The following is a 20,971-nucleotide window of genomic DNA, read 5'->3' on the forward strand; positions in this document are numbered from 1 at the left end:
AGAATATTTCCATCCTTTTCCATAGTTCAGAATTCCCACATTTGTAACACTTCTGATTGAGTTTTCACGTATATAATTTATATATTGTTTTATAGATTTCATATACATTAACATATGTTTTATTTAAAGTAAATAAATAAATAAATACATACATACATGGTCAGATATAACGTTATAATTCCATGGTCTTGACCTTGAAACTGATCTTGTTTTTTTCTTCAGTTTTGAAACTAAAGATTCATACACCGCAAGTAAATCTGAAGATTTGACATCATAACACTGTAATATTGCTTTTATTTATTCAGATGTGGGCCTTAGTTCATTTTATTCATGGTCAAAAGCAAAATAGAAAACAAGAAAGAATCACCTCTGATGAATCGACTCCTTCAATTCCTAATGCTTGGAATCGGAATCTGAGTCGACTCCAAAATTCCTGGAATCGAACTGGCCTACTTTCACCAACACTAACCACATTTTAGGCAGAGAGCAATCCCACTTTCTTATCTTCTTATTTCTGGGTTTATTTGTTGTTGTTTTTTTTTCAGCTAGAGAGCAAGTAGACTTTAAATCAACTCAGGTTTTCTTAATAACTATTGTTATTAAACTAAATGGAACACTATTGTTTTGCCGGTGGTTTGTTATCCTAAACCTATTACATCATGATTCATATTAAATATCGTAGAAATGTCTTAAAAGTGTCGCGGTATGATATTTCTTTCTCCACATCGCTCCAAGATTATTGTCTGAAAATTCTGCGATTTTTTGATCAACTCAAAGGAGACATGACCTTTCAAAATACACCCATCAGCCATAACGTTAAACCCACTGACAGGTGACGTGCATAACGGTGATTATCTCGTTACGGCGCCTGTCGAGGGGTATTTATTAGGCAGCAAGTGAACAGTCAGTTCTCGAAGTTGGTGTGTTGAAAGCAGGAAGAGTGGGCAAGTGGAAAGATCTGCTCGACAGCAGAGGCAGTGTGATTCTCCGGGTGATGTTCTGCTGGGAAACCTCGGGTCCTGGCGTTCACGTGGATGTTACTTTGACACGTTCCACCTACCTAAACACTCTCGCAGACCAAGTACACCTCTTCATGGCAACGGTGTTCCCTCTTTCAGCAGGATGACGCGTCCTGCGACACCGCAAACACTGTTCAGGAACGATTTCAGGAACGTAGCGAGACAGATCGCCATGATTGTGTATTGTGTACGCTCTTTAAGTAACACGATAGGATTCTTTCGCGTCTTCGTCTGTCCCCTGTAACCCAGAGCTGAACCGGTAAGCGTTACGGATCGTACTCATCACGACTCAGAAGTAATTCAGACTAAATCAGTTTATTTTACAGCGTGGAGAGAAAGTCCGATACAGCCGTTTAACACGTTTCCGTCTTCATAGCAGCGGCTGGACCGAGAAGACGGACGATACGCCGCTGTTATACTGATCTTTCACAGAAAGAATAACTAGAACTAGAACTTCACACAGATCTATACAGAGATATATTTTGACTTTACAGTTTGATCAGTTCACGGCCTGAAATGTTGACAGCAAATTTCTCTCATGAAATATTAAACAGTTGATGAATGATTTGTTAGGAGAGGAAAAAAAATAAAACAGCTACAGTAACAGCTTTTGTTCCAGAGGGTTTCAGGATTCGAGCCTGAGCTTGAATTACTGTCTGTTTTTCCGGGGTTCTCCGGGTTCTTCCCATCTAGAAAAAACATACTAGCAGCCGGATTGGCTATGGTGGACGTGAAAGAGTGTGTGAACGTGTGTGTGTGTGTGTGTTGTGGACATTCAGAGTGTGTTCCCTGAACACCGGAGCGTGACGCTGACCGGCATACCGTTCACGAATAAATGAAACGCATTCAAACTCCCCAATATTCTTAGGAGCTCGCAATTTTTAATTTTTTTTTCAAAACTACCACGGATTTTCCGCAGGTTTGGGCCGAGATGCGTTCACGACAAAGCCCTCTTCGATTCACGTGCGTCGAACACGAGTACAGCTAAAAAAAAAAAAGGTCTCGTTATTACCGCAACAAACGTCAGCGAGAAAGACGTACGATTGCGATTTCGCAAATTCAAGAAGTTTTCTGCGTTTTCGGCCGCGATGATCGTAAAACCCTGTACGGACTGAGGAAACGCTACGTTTCCGGGACGTAACATCATCTTATCGTACGTCTCAGCATACAGAAATAATCCTAAAGTATTTCACGGTCCTATTATTAATCATTAGCGATTAATCTGAAGCTGCACTCGTCTCTACCGCAGCTTACTCGATCACACCTTGTGCATGTTGTTGTTGTTGTTGTTGTTGTTATTGTTGTTGTTATTGTTGTTTTACAGTTTTCTAAAGTGCCAGTGTATGTCTGATATACTCTACATACGATTGCCATTTCAGTATCGAATACTCTACACAGTAACAGTCTCTGAGCTTTTCATTCTGAGATTTGGCACAGCTGGTGAAAAGCTCCAAAAGCAGCGAGTTATGAATAAAAAAATAAATAAATAAACATGTAGCAGGACGTCTGTGTGTGTGTGTGTGTGGCTCTACAAGCGTAGCTCTACAGTTTTTTGTTTTTTTCTTTTCTGTGCACGTGAGACACGTCGGTCTCGTTTGGAAGGCAGCGTTCCTTATATCTCGGACAGTTTTTACAGCAGCGTTCCGCGTGTCCTTTTCCAGACCTGCGTTCCATGCGATTCTTTTCCTGTAACAGTGGAAACGTCCTGAAGCGTTTTATTCGTCTTACACCGCAGCGATTCGCCGACGATTACAATTTTAACATTTCCTAACGGACGGTACTTTTTTTTTTTTTTTTTTTTTTTTTTTTAACCGTTTCGAGTTACGTTTAACGTTCCTGAACGTCCGCGAAACAAGTTCTCGCCTCCGTTATAGCAGCTGTAAACGTCGTTCTCTCACCAGCCTCTCTTCTTTTCTTTTCTCTAATGAAGTTAAGGCAAAAAAAAAAAAAACCCTGATCGGTGACCTTTTTCGAATAAGAGCGCGAGTATAAACCTGTGGTTTGCGGCTGTGCTGCTGTCAGAGCTGCTGTTACAGGAAATTAACCGACACCATCTGACCAATCAGAATCCAGAACGCTTAACGTTTAAAAAAAAAAAAACAAACAACAGCGGGATAAAATATTCAATAGCTAACGTGATATAAAATATGTGCAAACGTATGTTCGTGAATGTCTGGTTCTTGAAGTTATGTGAAGATATACAGTGCTGTGTGTGTGTGTGTGTGTGTGTGTGTGTGTGTGTGTGTGTTTCAGCTCTTCGTCACGCCTGCACACTCCTGTCCGTCCACCAGAGGGAGCGGCTCTCTCCAGAAGGTGAACTGGCTGTACGCGTCGCTGCAGGGGAAATCTGACGAGCTCGTTCTCTTCAGGAGGGGGAAGACGTGATCCACCACCTCGCCCAGACGCACGTACCTGCACGTGCACACACACACACGTACACACACACACACACACACACACACACACACACACACTTTATACTCCGGTTCACGTCAGTGTCACACTGCTTCGATGAAACCCTCAGCTTCTCCCGTCAAGGATCATAGTCTCTTCAGTGGAACTACCCGGTTGTCATAGTAACAAATTTAAATACTGCACATAAGCGTAAAACTTTACGTCTGGGTATCACGACATAAAGACACACGCACTCTATCTAACACACATCTGTACTTACGAGGACACGTTGGTCTTGGCGTGCTCCTGTACCAGTTCTCCTTTCGGATTGACGGTAAAGATCCTGTTTAAGGGAACGCCCACTTCCTTATACGAATACACGTCCTGCGAACAACATATCACACTCAGTATACGGTATTTTACCAGATACGCACTACTAGATCTGAGGTTTCAGTGTTCTGACCTACAGCCAAAACTTTTTAACGTTTGTTCGACCCTTTCTGGAACAGAAATCGAGTTCTCGGACATTTCCGGTCAGTGTAAAACAAATGAATTATTTGATCTGGTGTAAGATCAGTCAGGACACTGTTGGGTTTCGGTGTGTGGAGTACCGTGCCGGTGAGCAGTGCGATGGGAAAGTGGAGGGGCGTGAGCCCCCTGAACAGATGATTAATTAGCACGACAACGTCGGCAGAATCGCGAATACGAAGGAAAACACTACGCAGCTCAAAAACGCTATCCAAAGACGTAATTTAAAAAACGACGGCTACGTCGAGTCGACCTCGGTCCGAATATTTTACTAAATCCGTCTGTATATTTGAAGAAACGTGCATTCCTAAATCGTGGGTTGGGTTGCTGTGTGTGTGTGTGTGTGTGTGTGTGTGTGTGTGTGCGCGCTCACCGTGGCTCTGTTTCCGAAGGCAGCGTAGAAAGGTTGTGTGTTTGGATAGAACAGGTTTTTAATGTCGGTCAAACATTCCACCTTAAACTTCTCCGGCTTCTTCTCAATCACCTCCCTACAAACACGCACGACCTCATCATTGGGGTGTGTGTGTGTGTGTGTGTGTGTGTGTGTGTGTGTGTGTGTGTTGCTTCTGTCAGACCAGACATTTATTGCCCTGATATTATCCATGAAAATACCTTGTAATGTGTCTTAAATAAAGCTGGAAGAATAAAGTGGAGGACATTATGTGTGTGTGTGTGTGTGTGTGTGTGTGTGTGTGCGCGCGTGCTCACCGGTGCAGTGCTGAGAACAGGCTGCTGGGACTGAGCAGTACGGGACCCTGAGGCAGCATGGTGCCGCTCTCGTTCACCCAGTGTAAGTATCCTCTGGTCATGTTCGCCATGCCGATCGCCCTCGCCGAGCAATACATGAACTTATAGCCATTTCTGTAACACACACACACACACACACACAGTATATTCTTATTAAGGTACATTATTCAGTGACTGCAGTGGAACGCATTATAATGCTGACTCGTGTGTTAAACGTGTGTTATTGATTGGCAGGTGAAGGAGCAGTTCTTACTGGCTGACTTTGTGGAAGAGGCGGGCGATGCCTTGGTGTGTCCAGTCTTTCCCCAGAGTGGGCAGGATGTGTCCCAGCGTGTCCGATCTACAGCATCATTTTACGCGTTATATATAATAATCATACATGGTACACTTCATAAAGCATGTACACATAACGTCGATTATTTTCCTATAACGGCACATCCCGAAGTGTTTTATTCCTCTTACACCACAGCGGTTTACCAACGATTCATCGTTTTGTTTTTTACGTATTAAAGAATGGCAGGTAATTTTTAGCTGTGTGTAGCTACGTTTAATGTCGTCTCACATCCGTGGAACCAGTCGGTTCCTATTATCACTTACTGTACGTTACAGCAGCTATAGACAGACAGTCGCTCCCTCACCAGCCTCTCTTCGTTCTCTTCGTTGATAAATTTTTTTTTTTTTAAAAGAGCGCAAACTTCTCCGTCCCGAAGATGTCGGGAAAACCTAAAGGAGACTCCTTCCATAAATGATACGTGCACGTCTCCTTAGAGGAAACGTTACGAGTCCACGTGCGAGTGGTTACTATAGAAACGATAAGGTATCATTTGCAGGAGCGCTGCTTTCACGGCTGCTGTTATAGGAAAACGAATCGACACGTTCTGACCAATCAGAAGCCAGAATTCAAGACGAAGGTTTCCCGGGACTGCTCGCCTGGTGATGGTGCCGTCGATGTCGGAGATGATGATTTTGTCGTCGCAGTTCCACAGGTAGATGGTTCCCTCGCAGCGACACGTGCCCTGGTACTGAGTGGTGACGCTGAACACCACGTCATTCGGGCCTTCTTTTAATTGCAGGCTAGCCTGAGATATGAGCGTGCACACACACACACACACACACACACACACACACACCTATTAGAAAGTCAGATAGATAGATATAAAGTTCGATTTTCGATACAGTAGTGTGTGTCGTGTGTTGCTCGGGGATACATACATCATAGCCTTCAAGTAAAAATAAGTGTTTATTTTTTTAAAATAAGCAAAGAAGACTCTCTAAAGTTAAAACCTAAAATTAAAAAGTGGATTTCAAACTGTTTTTAATTTTATTTTACTGGAAAATCTCTGATAAAGTGACCAATCAAACAATGGGGCGGGATTAAACAACAACAACAACAACAACAACAAACCAGGTAAAACAAACTTCTTTCACTTTTCTTCCAGGAAGTGTGTAACTGTGGTTTTTTTTCCCTACGTATTTAAAAAACGGGTGAATCGGTTTCGAAAGTTCTTACCAGCTGTTCGGATGTGAGGCGGAGCGTCTTCCTGTAAGACACGCCCCCTTGGCTAAGTGAGGAATCTGATTGGGTGGAGCTGGCTGTCTGTTTGATTGGTGATTGGTGCTCTTCGTCGCTGGTGGACGAGGATTCATCGTTCCGCCTGTGAGTAAAGTACACGTAAGACCGCTAGGTGTCCACGAGCATCTCTGATAATTCACGCTTTAATAACTCACAGACTAGTCTACCTGTTGATGGCAGCCATCTTCCCAGCATGCTCTGCTCCTCCAGACGGTCCATTTACAGTCGTAGAATCCTGAAAGACACCAAGCACGTATGAAATACTCCTACGTGGTTTCGTGATTGTTGTATTTGAGTGTGGATATGTGGCTGTGTGTGCGCGTGTGTGCGCACGTGTTTATGTGTACCGTTTTGGAGCTGCTCCCTCTCCCACGCCACGAGAACCACCAGCGTCCTCCTTTCCTCGGCATCTTCTCCTTCACGATCCTCTCCACGGTGGCCTGCGAGGGACATGCACAGAGCCGAAACACAACCTCAACAACTGAACGAAAATCTCAACAAACAAAAAACAAAACAAACAACAAAGAGACTCATGCAGGAGGGGGAGGGGTCGGAGGAGGAGGAGGAGGAGGAGGAAGAGTTGAGAGTGACCACTGAGGAGGAAGTAAACACTGAGGTTAGACCAGACAGAAGGAACTCCAGCAGCGAATAAACGCAAGCAGAGCAGGAGAGCTGAACGGCAGGGGAATTGGGATTTGGCGGGCGAGCGAGGGAAAGAGAGAGAGAGCGGAAAGAGGGGAGAAAGAGGTTTTACTGGAGCGACAACAAATAATTATTCACATGTAAAAGCACATGCTTTTATTACAAAAATCACTATCCAATCAGCAAACAGCTCTTTCCTTTCTCTTTTACAAAAGTTCCTTTACATTTATGACATTTGGCAGACGCCCTTATCCACAGTGACTTACATTTATCTCATTTATACAGCCGAGCAGTTCAGGGTTAAGGGCCTTGCTCAAGGGCCCAGGAGGGGCAGTGCTGGGATTTAAACTCATGACCTTCTGATCAGGAGTCCAACGTCTTAACCACTGAGCGGCCACGGCCTTACTTCACATGCATTAAGATAGATAGATAAACAGATATATAAACAGATAGATAGACAGACAGATAGATAGGTATGTAGATAGATAGATAGGTATGTAGAGAGATAGATAGATAGACAAACAGATAGACAGAGAGATAGATAGGTATGTAGAGAGATAGATAGATAGACAAACAGATAGACAGAGAGATAGATAGGTATGTAGAGAGATAGATAGATAGATAGACAAACAGATAGACAGAGAGATAGATAGGTATGTAGAGAGATAGATAGATAGATAGATAGATAGGTATGTAGAGAGATAGATAGATAGATAGATAGATAGATAGATAGGTATGTAGAGAGATAGATAGATAGATAGATAGATAGATAGATAGGTATGTAGAGAGATAGATAGATAGATAGATAGATAGATAGATAGATAGGTATGTAGAGAGAGATAGATAGATAGATAGATAGATAGATAGGTATGTAGAGAGATAGATAGATAGATAGATAGATAGATAGATAGATAGGTATGTAGAGAGATAGATAGATAGATAGATAGATAGATAGATAGGTATGTAGAGAGATAGATAGATAGATAGATAGATAGGTATGTAGAGAGATAGATAGATAGATAGATAGATAGGTATGTAGAGAGATAGATAGATAGATAGATAGATAGGTATGTAGAGAGATAGATAGATAGATAGATAGATAGATAGATATGTAGAGAGATAGATAGATAGATAGATAGATAGATAGATAGATAGATATGTAGAGAGATAGATAGATAGACAAACAGATAGACAGAGAGATAGATAGGTATGTAGAGAGATAGATAGATAGACAAACAGATAGACAGAGAGATAGATAGGTATGTAGAGAGATAGATAGATAGACAAACAGAGACAGAGAGATAGATAGATAGATAGATAGATAGGTATGTAGAGAGATAGATAGATAGATAGATAGATAGGTATGTAGAGAGATAGATAGATAGATAGATAGATAGATAGATAGATAGATATGTAGAGAGATAGATAGATAGACAAACAGATAGACAGAGAGATAGATAGGTATGTAGAGAGATAGATAGATAGACAAACAGATAGACAGAGAGATAGATAGGTATGTAGAGAGATAGATAGATAGACAAACAGATAGACAGAGAGATAGATAGGTATGTAGAGAGATAGATAGATAGACAAACAGATAGACAGAGAGATAGATAGGTATGTAGAGAGATAGATAGATAGACAAACAGATAGACAGAGAGATAGATAGGTATGTAGAGAGATAGATAGATAGACAAACAGATAGACAGAGAGATAGATAGGTATGTAGAGAGAGATAGATAGACAAACAGATAGACAGAGAGATAGATAGATAAATATGTAGATAGATAGATAGACAGACAGACAGACAGATAGATAGATAGACAAACAGATAGACAGAGAGATAGATAGGTATGTAGAGAGATAGATAGATAGACAAACAGATAGACAGAGAGATAGATAGGTATGTAGAGAGATAGATAGATAGACAGAGAGATAGATAGGTATGTAGAGAGATAGATAGATAGACAAACAGATAGACAGAGAGATAGATAGATAGATAGGTAGATAGGTATGTAGAGAGAGATAGATAGACAAACAGATAGACAGAGAGATAGATAGATAAATATGTAGATAGATAGATAGACAGACAGACAGACAAACAGATAGATAGACAGACTGAAAGACAGAGTAGGAAAGACAAACAGATAGACAGAGAGATAGATAGATAGATATGTAGATAGATAGACAGATAGATAGATAGGTAGATAGGTATGTAGAGAGATAGATAGATAGATAGATAGATAGGTATGTAGAGAGATAGATAGATAGATAGGTAGATAGGTATGTAGAGAGATAGATAGATAGACAAACAGATAGACAGAGAGATAGATAGGTATGTAGAGAGATAGATAGATAGATAGATAGATAGACAGAGAGATAGATAGGTATGTAGAGAGAGATAGATAGATAGATAGATAGATAGATAGGTATGTAGAGATAGATAGATAGACAAACAGATAGACAGAGAGATAGATAGATAGACAGAGAGATAGATAGATAGATAGGTATGTAGAGAGATAGATAGATAGACAAACAGATAGACAGAGAGATAGATAGATAGATGGATAGATAGATAGGTATGTAGATAGATAGATAGACAGACAGACAGACAAACAGATAGATAGACAGACTGAAAGACAGAGTAGGAAAGACAGATAGATAGATAGACAGGCAGACAGCAAATCTATTTTTGTTTTTTTTTTATTACTTCACTTGCCTTTGTAATCATTTTGTTACTTAATTAATGGAATGAATTTGGTTATTTCACACCACAGTGTCAGGTGTGTGTGAACACATGTGCTCATTTATATCATCATAGAATAATAAAACACCATCACTGTATCTCTGTGGTCTAGCTCAAAGTCTGTCTCTCGCTGTCTGTCTGTCTGTCTGTCTGTCTGTGTGTGTGTGTGTGTGTGTGTGTGTGTGTGTGTGCGCGCACGTGTGTGTGTTACCTTAGGCAGCGGTTTCTGAAACACTTGCATAGCCAGCAGGATCGGTGCAGCGGTGCTCCAGTTGTAATATCTAATCAAATAAAGAAAGAGAAACTTCATCGCCTGTTTTAAAACACTGCTATGTAACAGGTCAAAGGTCACAGACGGTTAGTTAGCCACAAAATAAACGTGATCAGGTCTTTATTTCGCGTTTCTCACACACTGGCGCTACAATATCCTGCTTGTAGCATGTCTCTATACTAAAGAAACTACTGATTCAACCTAGAGTATCAATTAAAACATGATTTCATTACTAATTACAAGCTGTACTTCCAATTTATTCATGTATTTAATGTTTAGGGTGATTGTTTTACCCAATGTGTTATTACAGCTGAAAAAAGAAATTTAACTATATATATTAGTTAAATGTTTTTGTTGCAATTTACTGCCAGAAGAGGGCGCAAACTAACACACAATTCCTTCAGTCTTGCATTTAGAGTAAATCATCATAATGGTCTTTACAAATATTAAAAATTAACCCTAGAACAGTTAAAATGCAACCATGTCTTAGGATAAATAAAATTTTATTTAAATAAATATGCATTATTATTCGGAGTTCCTTGACTGACCAATCAGAATCGAGCATCCCACATAGCGTAAATGCTGCTGTACTGGATTATGATTATACACAACGATACACACAGCTTTCCAGTCCCTCCAGGATTTCACGATCGCGGGAATTAACGCAAAATCAAGCGAACTCCACAATATTCGTGGAACATGAGTACAGCTAAAAGGTCTTGTTTACTAACATTACTGTAAAAGAGCGTGCAAAACAATTTCAACAATTTAAGTCGTTTTCTGCAATACAAAAAAAAAAAAAAAAAGCACAAAAACTCTGCAAGTTGCATCTCAGATTTTGAACAATAGCCGCAGGTAAATCAAGCGTTTTTGGCCGCGACGATCACAAAATCCTGTACGGACTGGTTTGCTGTGATGCGTGTTGTGTAGGCAATGGGTGTAGGTGTCTCTCACTTCGAGCCGATTTTGACCACCAGGTTCGGGTCATCTATGAGGGTGGGGTTCTCTACAAACTGCTGGTAGGAAAGGGCCTTCTCCTGAAAGTGCTCTAGACAAATAAACAGCAGTAACATCAGGTTAGGGTCGTTCGGTCGGCTAAAGATACCAACAGTGCGTTCGGAAATAATTAGTGTACTGGAGTATTCTGAGTGTGTGTGTGTGTGTGTACCTTTAGTGATCTCTCGGCTGTCGGTCAGTCCTCCACACAGGGAGAGGGCGATAGAGGGCAGGTCAGCGGGCTGGTCTGAGTAACTGTCCACGCCGCTGTCCGCACCCGAGCTTCCCACGGACGGAGGAGACGTGCTCATGCTGCGTAACGCGCTCTCGCAACACACACGCCCTGCGCGGCTGTTCTCACTGTCAACACAGAGAAACAGACAGACAGATAGACAGATAAATAAAGAGATAAACAGGCAGACAGACAGAGTGGCAGTACAACAGACAGAAAGAGAGACAAGCAGACAGACATATAGATAGATAGATAGATAGACGGGCACATAGATAAACAGATATAAAGACAGACAGACAGATAGATAGACAGACATAGAGATAGAGATAGATAGATAGATAGATAGACAGACAGACTGGCAGACAGTCGCCTAACAGAGAGACAGACAGAATGAAAAAAGAAGTGTTGCGATGTACCTTTTGGGAAAGTAGAGCGCCGCCACTTCCGGCTCCAGCTCTGTGATGTCATCGAGATACACTCCGTCAGAGCCAAGATGGCGGCTTCTCTTATCTGCAGTGTAAAGAGCGGATAAGTGGCAGCGTGACTTTGACTGCATGAAATACATCTGCTCATGAAATTATCCTGGATGTGAAACAAAGCGCTTCTACTTCTCCGTATCAATCTGCTACCTTTTCTCTTGGAAGGTGAATCGGTTTTGCCATGTGGGCGGGGCCCTACGCTGGCCACACCCCTTCCCTCGACCTCTGACACCAAACCCGCTGTTAAAGTTGCCACTGCCTCCGTTCTCGTCGTCTCTGGATCCCTTTCCGCAAGGCTGTTCTGCGTTCTGATTGGCTCGTTCCCCGCTGCGATGCTCCCGCTCACCGGTCCCGCATCGTCCGTGTCTGTCCTCTCCGTCCTGCCGTCCTTGGCTGTGGGGATGAACTGGGATAGGGATGCGTCGCCATCACCATGGGGATGATCGTTAGCGGCTGACGCGTCGGGGATTGCTCTGAAGTGTGCGTTGTCCGAAACGGGAATGGGGACGGGACGTGCAGCAGGAGGATCGGGTTTAGACGACAGGAAGGACGGCTGGAGGCGTAAATAAAGGCATGGAACGCTTTCTGGTTGTGGTATTGGTATTATATTATACTGCTAATCTGACAGATCTGGGATCAGTGCTAGTGTGTATCTAGATTCGTGTGTGTGTGTGTGAGCTGATCTGAGGTCAGTACCTGAGGCAGCTCTCCCCAGGCCCAGAGCATGGCCGGGTCCTGCTGCTTCTCACCGGATTTAGTGACGAGCTCAGAGTCGCTCTTTGGCGAGCAGGGGCGAGAGACACTGGGGCTGCAGAGAGAGAGAGAGAGAGAGCGAGAGAGAGAGAGAGAGAGAGAGAGAGAGAGACGGAGATTAATTTAAACGTTATTAATTACACCATTAATAATATTAATACTAATACACTGTTCACAAACGTGTGTGTGTGTGTGTGTGTGTGTGTGTGTGTGTACCTCTGTATAGGTGACCAGTCTCCATCAGAGCGGGTATACACAGCGTTCTGCGTATAACTATTCACTTGTTCGTTCAAAGAAATCCTGGAACACAACACACACACACACACACGTCTAATAACTAAGACACAAACACACAAATGCTAACCATCTGCTTGTGTGTGCTTATTAGAAACACTCCACTCCCTTATCTCCTCATTTGTTCCATTTCTCTCTCTCATTCTCTCCCTCCCTCTCTCATTCTCTCCCTCTCTCTCTCATTCTCTCCCTCCCTCTCTCATTCTCTCCCTCCCTCTCTCTCTCATTCTCTCCCTCTCTCTCTCATTCTCTCCCTCCCTCTCTCATTCTCTCCCTCTCTCTCTCTCTCTCATTCTCTCCCTCCCTCTCTCATTCTCTCCCTCCCTCTCTCTCTCATTCTCTCCCTCTCTCTCTCATTCTCTCCCTCCCTCTCTCATTCTCTCCCTCTCTCTCTCTCTCTCATTCTCTCCCTCCCTCTCTCATTCTCTCTCTCACTCTCTCTCATTCTCTCCCTCCCTCTCTCACTCATTCTCTCCCTCCCTCTCTCATTCTCTCCCTCCCTCTCATTCTCTCCCTCCCTCTCTCATTCTCTCCCTCCCTCTCTCATTCTCTCCCTCCCTCTCATTCTCTCCCTCCCTCTCTCATTCTCTCCCTCCCTCTCTCATTCTCTCCCTCCCTCTCTGTCTCTCTCTTCGATAAAATGATAAAAATCGAAATGTACAAAATTCCCGTCACTGAGTGAACGTGTTCGTTAGGGGTTAAAGGTTAGACTGTGAACACACACACACACACACACACACACACACACACACGGGGGTAACGCTGTGGTGCGTGTAATGACTTGTACACAGACAGACAATGGCCTTCTAAAGACCTTTTGCGCGCGTGTGTGTGTGAGAGAGAGAGAACTGTACGCCACTTGTGGTGTATGAGAAAGAGTGAAAAAGGAGAGACAGGAAGACGCAAAAGAGGATGTGGTTTAATCAGACGGGACACTTTCACGTCCTCTCTCTCCGTCTCACTCACTCACTCTCACACACACTTTAAACTCATAGTGGCTTACAGAGTGTGTCCCTGGCTGTGAAAGCTCCATCTGTGTGTATGTGTGTTTAATAATAATAATAATAATAATAATAATAATCTAAACTGTCTTCTCCTAAATCTCATTCAGTAACCGATCTGAATTATTCAGGAGCTAAAGTAAGGCTCGCCGTCAGTGTTAGGTCTCTCTCGTTACCCGTTGTGTTCGTCGTCTCCTTCGTGCGAGCTCATGTCGATGGCGAAGACCGCTTCGTACTCCGAGTACTCCGTGCTCGTCTCCCTCTTCAAGCTGTCCACTTTGGACTTCCTCCTCCGCTTCCTCCTGCGCTTCGTCGCCCCGATCTCGGGGCCCAGGGTCTGGATGGGGGAGGACGACGGGATCGGCGACGTGGCCAGGTACGCGGGCACCGCTTCCTGTACGGCAATTCAGTTCGGTTTCAATTCACACCCTTTCCAAGTGTGTCAATACAATCGTACGGTACGTTCACACACCTCGCAGCGACCACGCGACCGGAGACCGCTCGTCCTAGGTGTGGGCGTGTCCAGCGACACTGTTTTTTTTTGCTCGTATTTTGCCCTTTACATAAAAGACACCGAACCTTCGGCTGGACTGTCGCTTTAAGAAATGTTTTTGTAAACGCCATTTCTTTTTGCAACCTTCGCATGTGTGTGTGATTCTGTGTTTGGGTTTAGCACATACTTAGCATAGCACCCTATTTACTAACCACACACACACACACACACACACACACACACACACACACACACACACACACACACTGTACTGAGTCCCCGTTTGACCTACTTAGACCTTCCTTGCACAGTGAGAGTGCTTTTCTTTTCTAAGTAAAAACTAAACCCACACACACACAAACACACTTCTCCTCAGATGCCTGAGGTCACACTCTGAGGATCAGCGAGCCGCTTAAACCTTTTACCAGAAAACACAATCTGAGATAGGAGTGGTGCAGCACGGTGCAACACAGAGTGCGTTTCAGATCGGATCAGTTAATAAAAGGTCTCTGAAACGCAAAATAACCACAACGCGACGCGGCGCAACGCTTTCCTGTTTCGTCTGCGCCGTTTCCTCAGGCCGTGCGCTTTTCACACTTAAACGTTTCCCACGAGTTTGCAAGTTTCAATGCAAATACAAAATGTCGAACAGGCCCGAGTTGGGAATAAAACGCTCGGGGTGGATTATACGAAATTACTTGTGTACGACAGCACGGAGTCTGGAGCGTGTTATTCCACTTATTAACCGCCGCGATTTGTTTAATTTATTCGTATTCGACGACACCTTGCACAATTTTAGCGGTTTGTAATTAAGATTTTGCGTTGCGGAACGTCACGACAGTTCCCGGTCTCGCTTCCAGCGCTATAGTTAAACAGTCGTTCCTTCCCCAGCCTCGCGCGCTCTCCCTCTCTCTCTCTGTCTATGTTTAAAATCGTATGACCTGTTACTATAGAAACGATAACGTATTAATATACATATCACATGCGCGTTAATACGAGCCTGTCGTCCGCGTTACGGCCGGAACTACTTTCCGAGCCGTGCCGTCCTACGGAAATAACGCACACCTTCTGACCGATCGGATTCGAGAACTCGAACGCGCTGTGGCATAAATAAATAAATAAATAAATAAATAAACGTGTTGTTTTGTTGTTATGTAAACGTTATACTGTATATCGCGATATAGATCGTGTATTGTCGTGAGGTGATATTTTCGTCGTTATTGCAAAGCCATTGTGTTGTCAGAACGTTCCGGAGCACGAAGATGAGTGGACTATAAGAGACGCAGATGCTAGCGATGACACATGGTAATTACGTCTGTTACATCATCCGTCTCTCACGTTGTTTTTGTGTTTGCGAGTGTCGCGTGCCGTGACTCAGATCTGCATCACGGCTGTGGAAATGAACGTGAGGCGTGTCAAGGCGTGTCAGAGTGTCGAGGAGCGTTAAGGAGTGTCGAGGCGTTGTGTACCTGATCGTTCTCGGCCTCCGTGACGAAGAAAGCCTCGCCGTTATCTCCCAGCTTCATGTGCAGACTCACAGGCTCGCCGTTCACCTCGATGTCCACCTGGGCACACGCGTTTGATCGTGTGACTTATGTCCGAACTGTTTTTTTTAGAATTATACGCGTGTATGAAACCATGTAACGTGAGTAGTATTCGCACAGAGTGAGCTCACCACTTTCTCACGTGAGCGCAGCACTCCCATCTTGCCGAAGCGCACGTGGAAGGGCGAGCAGTGCAGGGAGCCGTCGGGATGACGCACCACAATGACGTCGATGCAGCCAGAGAGAGTCGCCGGGTTCAGGCCGCGGTACAGCTCCTTCACCTGCACAAACACCTGCCCTGCCAACTGCCCCACGTAATTCATGGTCTGACTCTACACACACAAACACACACACACACACACACACACACACACACACACACACACACAAAAGCACCGATAAGGAAAACCCTAGCAAAAGTGTCCGAGTCCACTATCAACAATTTGGCAATTTTCAGATATTTTTTGATCGCTTGAAAAGTGGGCGGGGTCAAAAAAAGGTGCCGTGTTCTAAGTTATTTAACGCATTCGCGACGTAAACACGAGGAAACGCACGCCGAAAGTTCCGACCCGTCCTCTCATAATCATCTTTCGATCTCAAACCCGAATGCCTTCGATGTAGAGCGCAAACAACAGAACTGGCCTAGCCGTCCCAATACTTTTGGAGGGGGCTGTATCATGTTCCAGAGGTGGCTATCGAGAACAATCCTAGAATTTTACCACCAAAAATTTTTTTAAAAACCCAACAAAATTTCAGCGTAAATGAACAGAAATGCGAAATTGTACGTAATTTCGAGTCTGGCGAAATTCACCACGAGGTCAAAGTTCACGCAGATAAAGTAAATAAAGGCGTTTGTTTTTTTGGTTTTTTTCCCCACGTCTCATGTCCTTTCCCCTTCGCTGAATTCGCTTTTCGGATGAGAGGATTTTATTCCATGGCTGCTTCAGCTGAGAAACGAAAAAAAAGCTTTCAGGTGTTTCCTGTAAGAAATTCTACAGCCGAGCCATAAATATTGGCGCCCCCGATGTTCATATTTACTACGATATTTTGACTCTAGTTACGCGGCTATACAGCCTACACACCTGACTGTATGTGTGGTTCTCCTCCAAACAGAAGACTGGAGGTTATTATAACAGAAAAGGGGGAATAAATCAAAGTAGAGCCTCTTTTTAAAATATGCTGAGTGTGAATATAACGATTTTTACTGCCCTTCACTTGGGGAAGTGAATCAGAGGTCGAGAGAAACACCACACTCGTGCCTGCAGCAGAACGACCTTTGACATGGTTTTATTATCGCTACGGCAGCGTCTTTGCAAGCCCCGGCACTGTTGTTTTTTTTTTCACACTTGTACAAATCTGACGGTCAGCTTCCGGGAGAAACTTGAAGTAGTGAAGTATAACAAAAATAAACGAAACAGCTCGTCCGTGTTTACGTCTGATCTCGTCTAATTTCCACCAGAGCTCTGCTGTGCACTCCTGATCTGTAATCACAATCTCAAGCGAGATCCTTTTCCAGCCAATCAGAGGCTGGACAGGATTGTTGAGCTTGTGGTTACAGCATCCACAGTAACCGTCTTTAAAACAACCATTAAGCTCGTCATTAAACTCATTAACAAAATCGATATTTTAATGGGTGTGTTCCAGGAAAGGGGAGATTTGAGGAAGAATGCTCCTCCTAGACTAGAGTGAGAGGAAGAGAAAGCGCCGCTATTCAAACACGGGCAATTTTGGAAAGTACGGAGTGAATTCCATCAAGAACTGAAAGTGTACGAGGACAAGTTTCGTGCTTGTTTTGGAACGTGAGTCTTTCCTGGAAATGTGATGACATCACCAACCAGCGTGTGCTCCGCTTTAATATGAGAGGATCTATAGTAGGGTTCAAATGGATCACTTCGGCTTGGTTTATAGTACGTTTGCCTCGCACCTCTGTGGTTGGGGGTTCCTCCAGGTACTCTGGTTTCCCCCCCAGTCCAAAGACATGCGTTGTAGGCTGATTGTAGCCAAATTGTCCGTAGTGTGTGAGTGTGTGTCATGGGTCCAGGGTGTCCCCCACCTTGTCCCCCGAGTCCCCTGGGATAGGCTCCGGGCTCCCTGCGACCCTGTGTAGGATAAGCGGTATGGAAAATGTACAGACAGATGGACGGATAAACCAGTGCGTGCGTATAATGTTATTAAAAGAGTCTCCGACAGGCGTTGAATTCTCTTATCACAGGTGTAAGTCTGTCTACGTAAGTGTAGGATATTTAAGGACTGCTGACAAACCCACGAGCGTAACTCACACCAGTCACAGCTGTCCATCAAAAAAAAGAAATGCCAGACGTCTGACCGCTTGTACAGTACATCCAAAATGTCCTGCTTGCATAACCGGAGTACTGCAGTGTTTCCACCTCTAACAATGCCCCCCCCTCGCCCCAACCAGAGAGGTGAGGATAACTGACTAGTAATGTTGAATCCTGGATTCTGATTTGGTCCGAAGGTGTTGAGGAATTTTCTCTCACGGCAGCTGCGGCAGTTATTATTATTATTATTATTATTATTAGTAGTAGTAGTAGTAGTAGTAGTAGTATCTCATTTCAGGGCTCTAAAACAATGATCATCATCATCTCTGAAATTATACGATTATTACAGGTGTCCAGAAACCTGAAGTCATACCTGCAATGGACATCAGATGGAAGGCAGAGTTTCGAGAAAACACACACACACACAAACAAACAAACAGGGAGGATCCTCAGCATGAATACACTAACGAATACTCCTCTGGACCGAACAACTGATACAGGTGATGCTCATCAATAATACAGATAAGGGCTGTATCCACAAAGGAGCATTATTTCCCTACATAGGTACCCTACATAGTGCACAGTACATGACTCCTACACTATACACAGTGACCTACATGTCCATTAAGGTTGTCTTTTTTGGTATACAGATGCTTACTCTGTCTATAGGTTCAGTGCATCATGCTTTAAACAAACGGTCCATACTTATTCCTCTAAGTGCACTAGATGTCGAATTGGGACACGGCCAATAATTAGACAGCTTTCATGTGTCTAGATGATTGACTTTCGTTTTTGAAACGGAAGCAGGTTCTAAGCGAGTTATATGGCGTCTTAAGATCTTTTTAGCGTGTATTTTCTTCACAGTGTGCATATATATTAAAAAAATATATATGTATTTTTTTTTTTAAATGTCAGACACAAAATATTTTAGAAGAGCTTACCTTTTAACGTTTAAAGCGTCCTGACAACACGGCAAAATCAGTTATTCTTCACTCGTTTCATCCACACCGGACACATAGGGACACGTAATGACTATTGACATTTTTTTAAAAAATGAATAAAAGCTTTAATATACAAATAAATCCTGTTTTGTGTGTGGGTATGATTCAGAGCTCTGTGTGTTGTGAATGGAGTTGGTTATTTCCACTCCACAGCGACGTTGAGTCTTCAGTGGGGTGACGTCAGATGCAAATAAGCCAGGCCCGCCGACCAATCAGATTGCAGCATGCAAATTCCACCGCTCCCCTCCTCCTCCTCCTCCTCCTTTCACTTCACCAGTTTTCGACACGTCACCCCACAGACTAACGTTATTATTATTTTTTTAATTAATTTTTTTAAAAGTTATTTTTAAACTGTGAACTGCGATTTAAAATAGTTAATAAGTTAAAATTGTTATTAAAAAAAAAAAATATATATATATATCCATGTTTCTGTTTTTTTTTTAAACGACTCAACTGTCACGTGCTTCCCCCTCCCCTCCCTCCCCTCCCTCCCCTCCCCTCCCTCCCCTCCCCTCCCCTCCCCTCTGTAACGCAACACGCGCTCGTGCGTGCGCGCGGTTTAAAAAACCACCTAATTCCCGCCCTGCGGTTTCATGAGGTGACCGAGCTGACCAATGGCAGCGCGGCTTTACCTCACGCGCGGTACCCACTGCTCAAACTAGTAGTCACAACGGAAGGTAAATATGTGTACTTTTAAAAATGACAGGAAGCGGTCGAGAAAAAGGTGTAAATGTGGAAACTGGAAATATATACAGCCTGTAATACTTATAAATATGTAGTCACACACAAGAGCCCTCTTCTAGTACTTTCTATTTCCAGAAAATCGGGGGGGGGGGGGAGTGTGCTAGTATGCTAGTATGCTAGTATGCTAGTATGCTAGTATGCAAAGTATACAAGTTGGTTAGTATGCTCAGTATACTATGCCCATATGAAAGTGTGGGAGTATACTAGTGTGAAAGGATTACAGTTTGCATTATTATGTATTCTAGTGTGCAGCTGTGCTATGGATAGTATAGTATAAATAGTATGCATGGATGCCACTATTTAGTATGCAAACACAATTGTTTTAGCATGCGAGTGTGCTAGTGGGCAGTTCTGTTTGTTTGCTAGTATGCAGCTATCAAGTACGCAAGTATACTAGTATTTAAGTATGCAAACAAAACGATTTAGAACAATATATAAACTGCAAGTATGCTAGGATGCGAATTTACCAGTACGCATGTGTGCTAGTATGCAAGCATGCTAGTGTGAAAGAAAGCAGGTGAGAAATGTGTGCAGGTGAGAATCCTAGAAGGCATGGACACTAGTATGCAAGTGTGCATGTATTATAGTATACAGGTATGCTGCTATGCAAGTATACTAGTATTTAAGTATGCAAACAAAATTATTTTAGCATGCTGGAATGCAGGTGGGCTAGTAGCCAATTCTGTTAGTGTTAAAGTGCTAATATGATAGTATGCATGTATGCTAGTATGATAATAGGCATGTGTGCAAGTATGCTAGTATTAAGTGTGCAAGTTTAAAAGCAGACAAGGGTTAAGTATGATAATAAGACGTGTGCAAGTGTGCTAGTAAGAAAGTGTGCAAGTATGCTAGTGTGAAAGAATACTAATGTTATGTACGCTAGAACGCAACTATGCGAATATTCAAGTGTGCAAGTATTTAAGTATGCAAGCACGATTGTTTTAGCATGCTAGTATGCGCTGCTTATATGATAGTACTGAATTAGGCTAGTATGTAAAATATGTAAGTAAAATTATGCAAGTATTTCTTTCTTAGAAAAATTCAGCTTTATAGCTAGTATGCACGTATGCTAGTATACTTAACTGCATAAAATGATCTACATTACGTTAAACCAATATAGCTAGCGGTCATGTGGGATTAGCATCCCTGTGGTCTCTGTTGGTCTTTAATTGAGCATTTTAAGTCATGCTAATTGCTAATGAACCTATAAATAGCAGGCTATTTGCTAGCTAGCC

General features: G+C 43.1%; 1 protein-coding gene across 1 annotated transcript; it reads right to left on the reverse strand.

The window, feature by feature from the left end:
- Positions 1–226: 226 nt before the first annotated feature.
- lpin1b (lipin 1b) lies at positions 227–19,221 on the reverse strand. Its single transcript, XM_053643165.1, has 20 exons — positions 18,933–19,221; positions 15,844–16,044; positions 15,638–15,733; positions 13,852–14,069; positions 12,597–12,680; positions 12,324–12,435; positions 11,778–12,180; positions 11,565–11,658; positions 11,089–11,276; positions 10,875–10,968; positions 9,861–9,930; positions 6,609–6,701; positions 6,429–6,496; positions 6,199–6,343; positions 5,619–5,767; positions 4,942–5,028; positions 4,650–4,802; positions 4,315–4,429; positions 3,694–3,797; positions 227–3,431 (listed from the first exon to the last, which is right to left on the reverse strand). Exons 2-20 carry the CDS (start codon positions 16,033–16,035, stop codon positions 3,269–3,271), a joined length of 2,628 nt encoding a protein of 875 aa, XP_053499140.1. The 5' UTR covers positions 16,036–16,044; positions 18,933–19,221; the 3' UTR covers positions 227–3,268.
- Positions 19,222–20,971: the final 1,750 nt, after the last annotated feature.

The sequence above is a fragment of the Ictalurus furcatus genome, chromosome 2 (genome assembly GCF_023375685.1).
Source record: "Ictalurus furcatus strain D&B chromosome 2, Billie_1.0, whole genome shotgun sequence".
NCBI lineage: Eukaryota > Metazoa > Chordata > Actinopteri > Siluriformes > Ictaluridae > Ictalurus > Ictalurus furcatus.

Bases quoted from the DNA above. Each gene is read 5' to 3' on its own strand.
- lpin1b (XM_053643165.1), bottom strand. From the start codon at position 16,035: ATGAATTACGTGGGGCAGTTGGCAGGGCAGGTGTTTGTGCAGGTGAAG. The intron at 15,734-15,843 runs GTGAGCTCACTC...GCGTGTGCCCAG, and splicing joins TGCGCTCACGTGAGAAAGTG to GTGGACATCGAGGTGAACGG. The intron at 5,029-5,618 runs GCGAGCAGTCCC...ATGATGCTGTAG, and splicing joins ATCGACGGCACCATCACCAG to ATCGGACACGCTGGGACACA.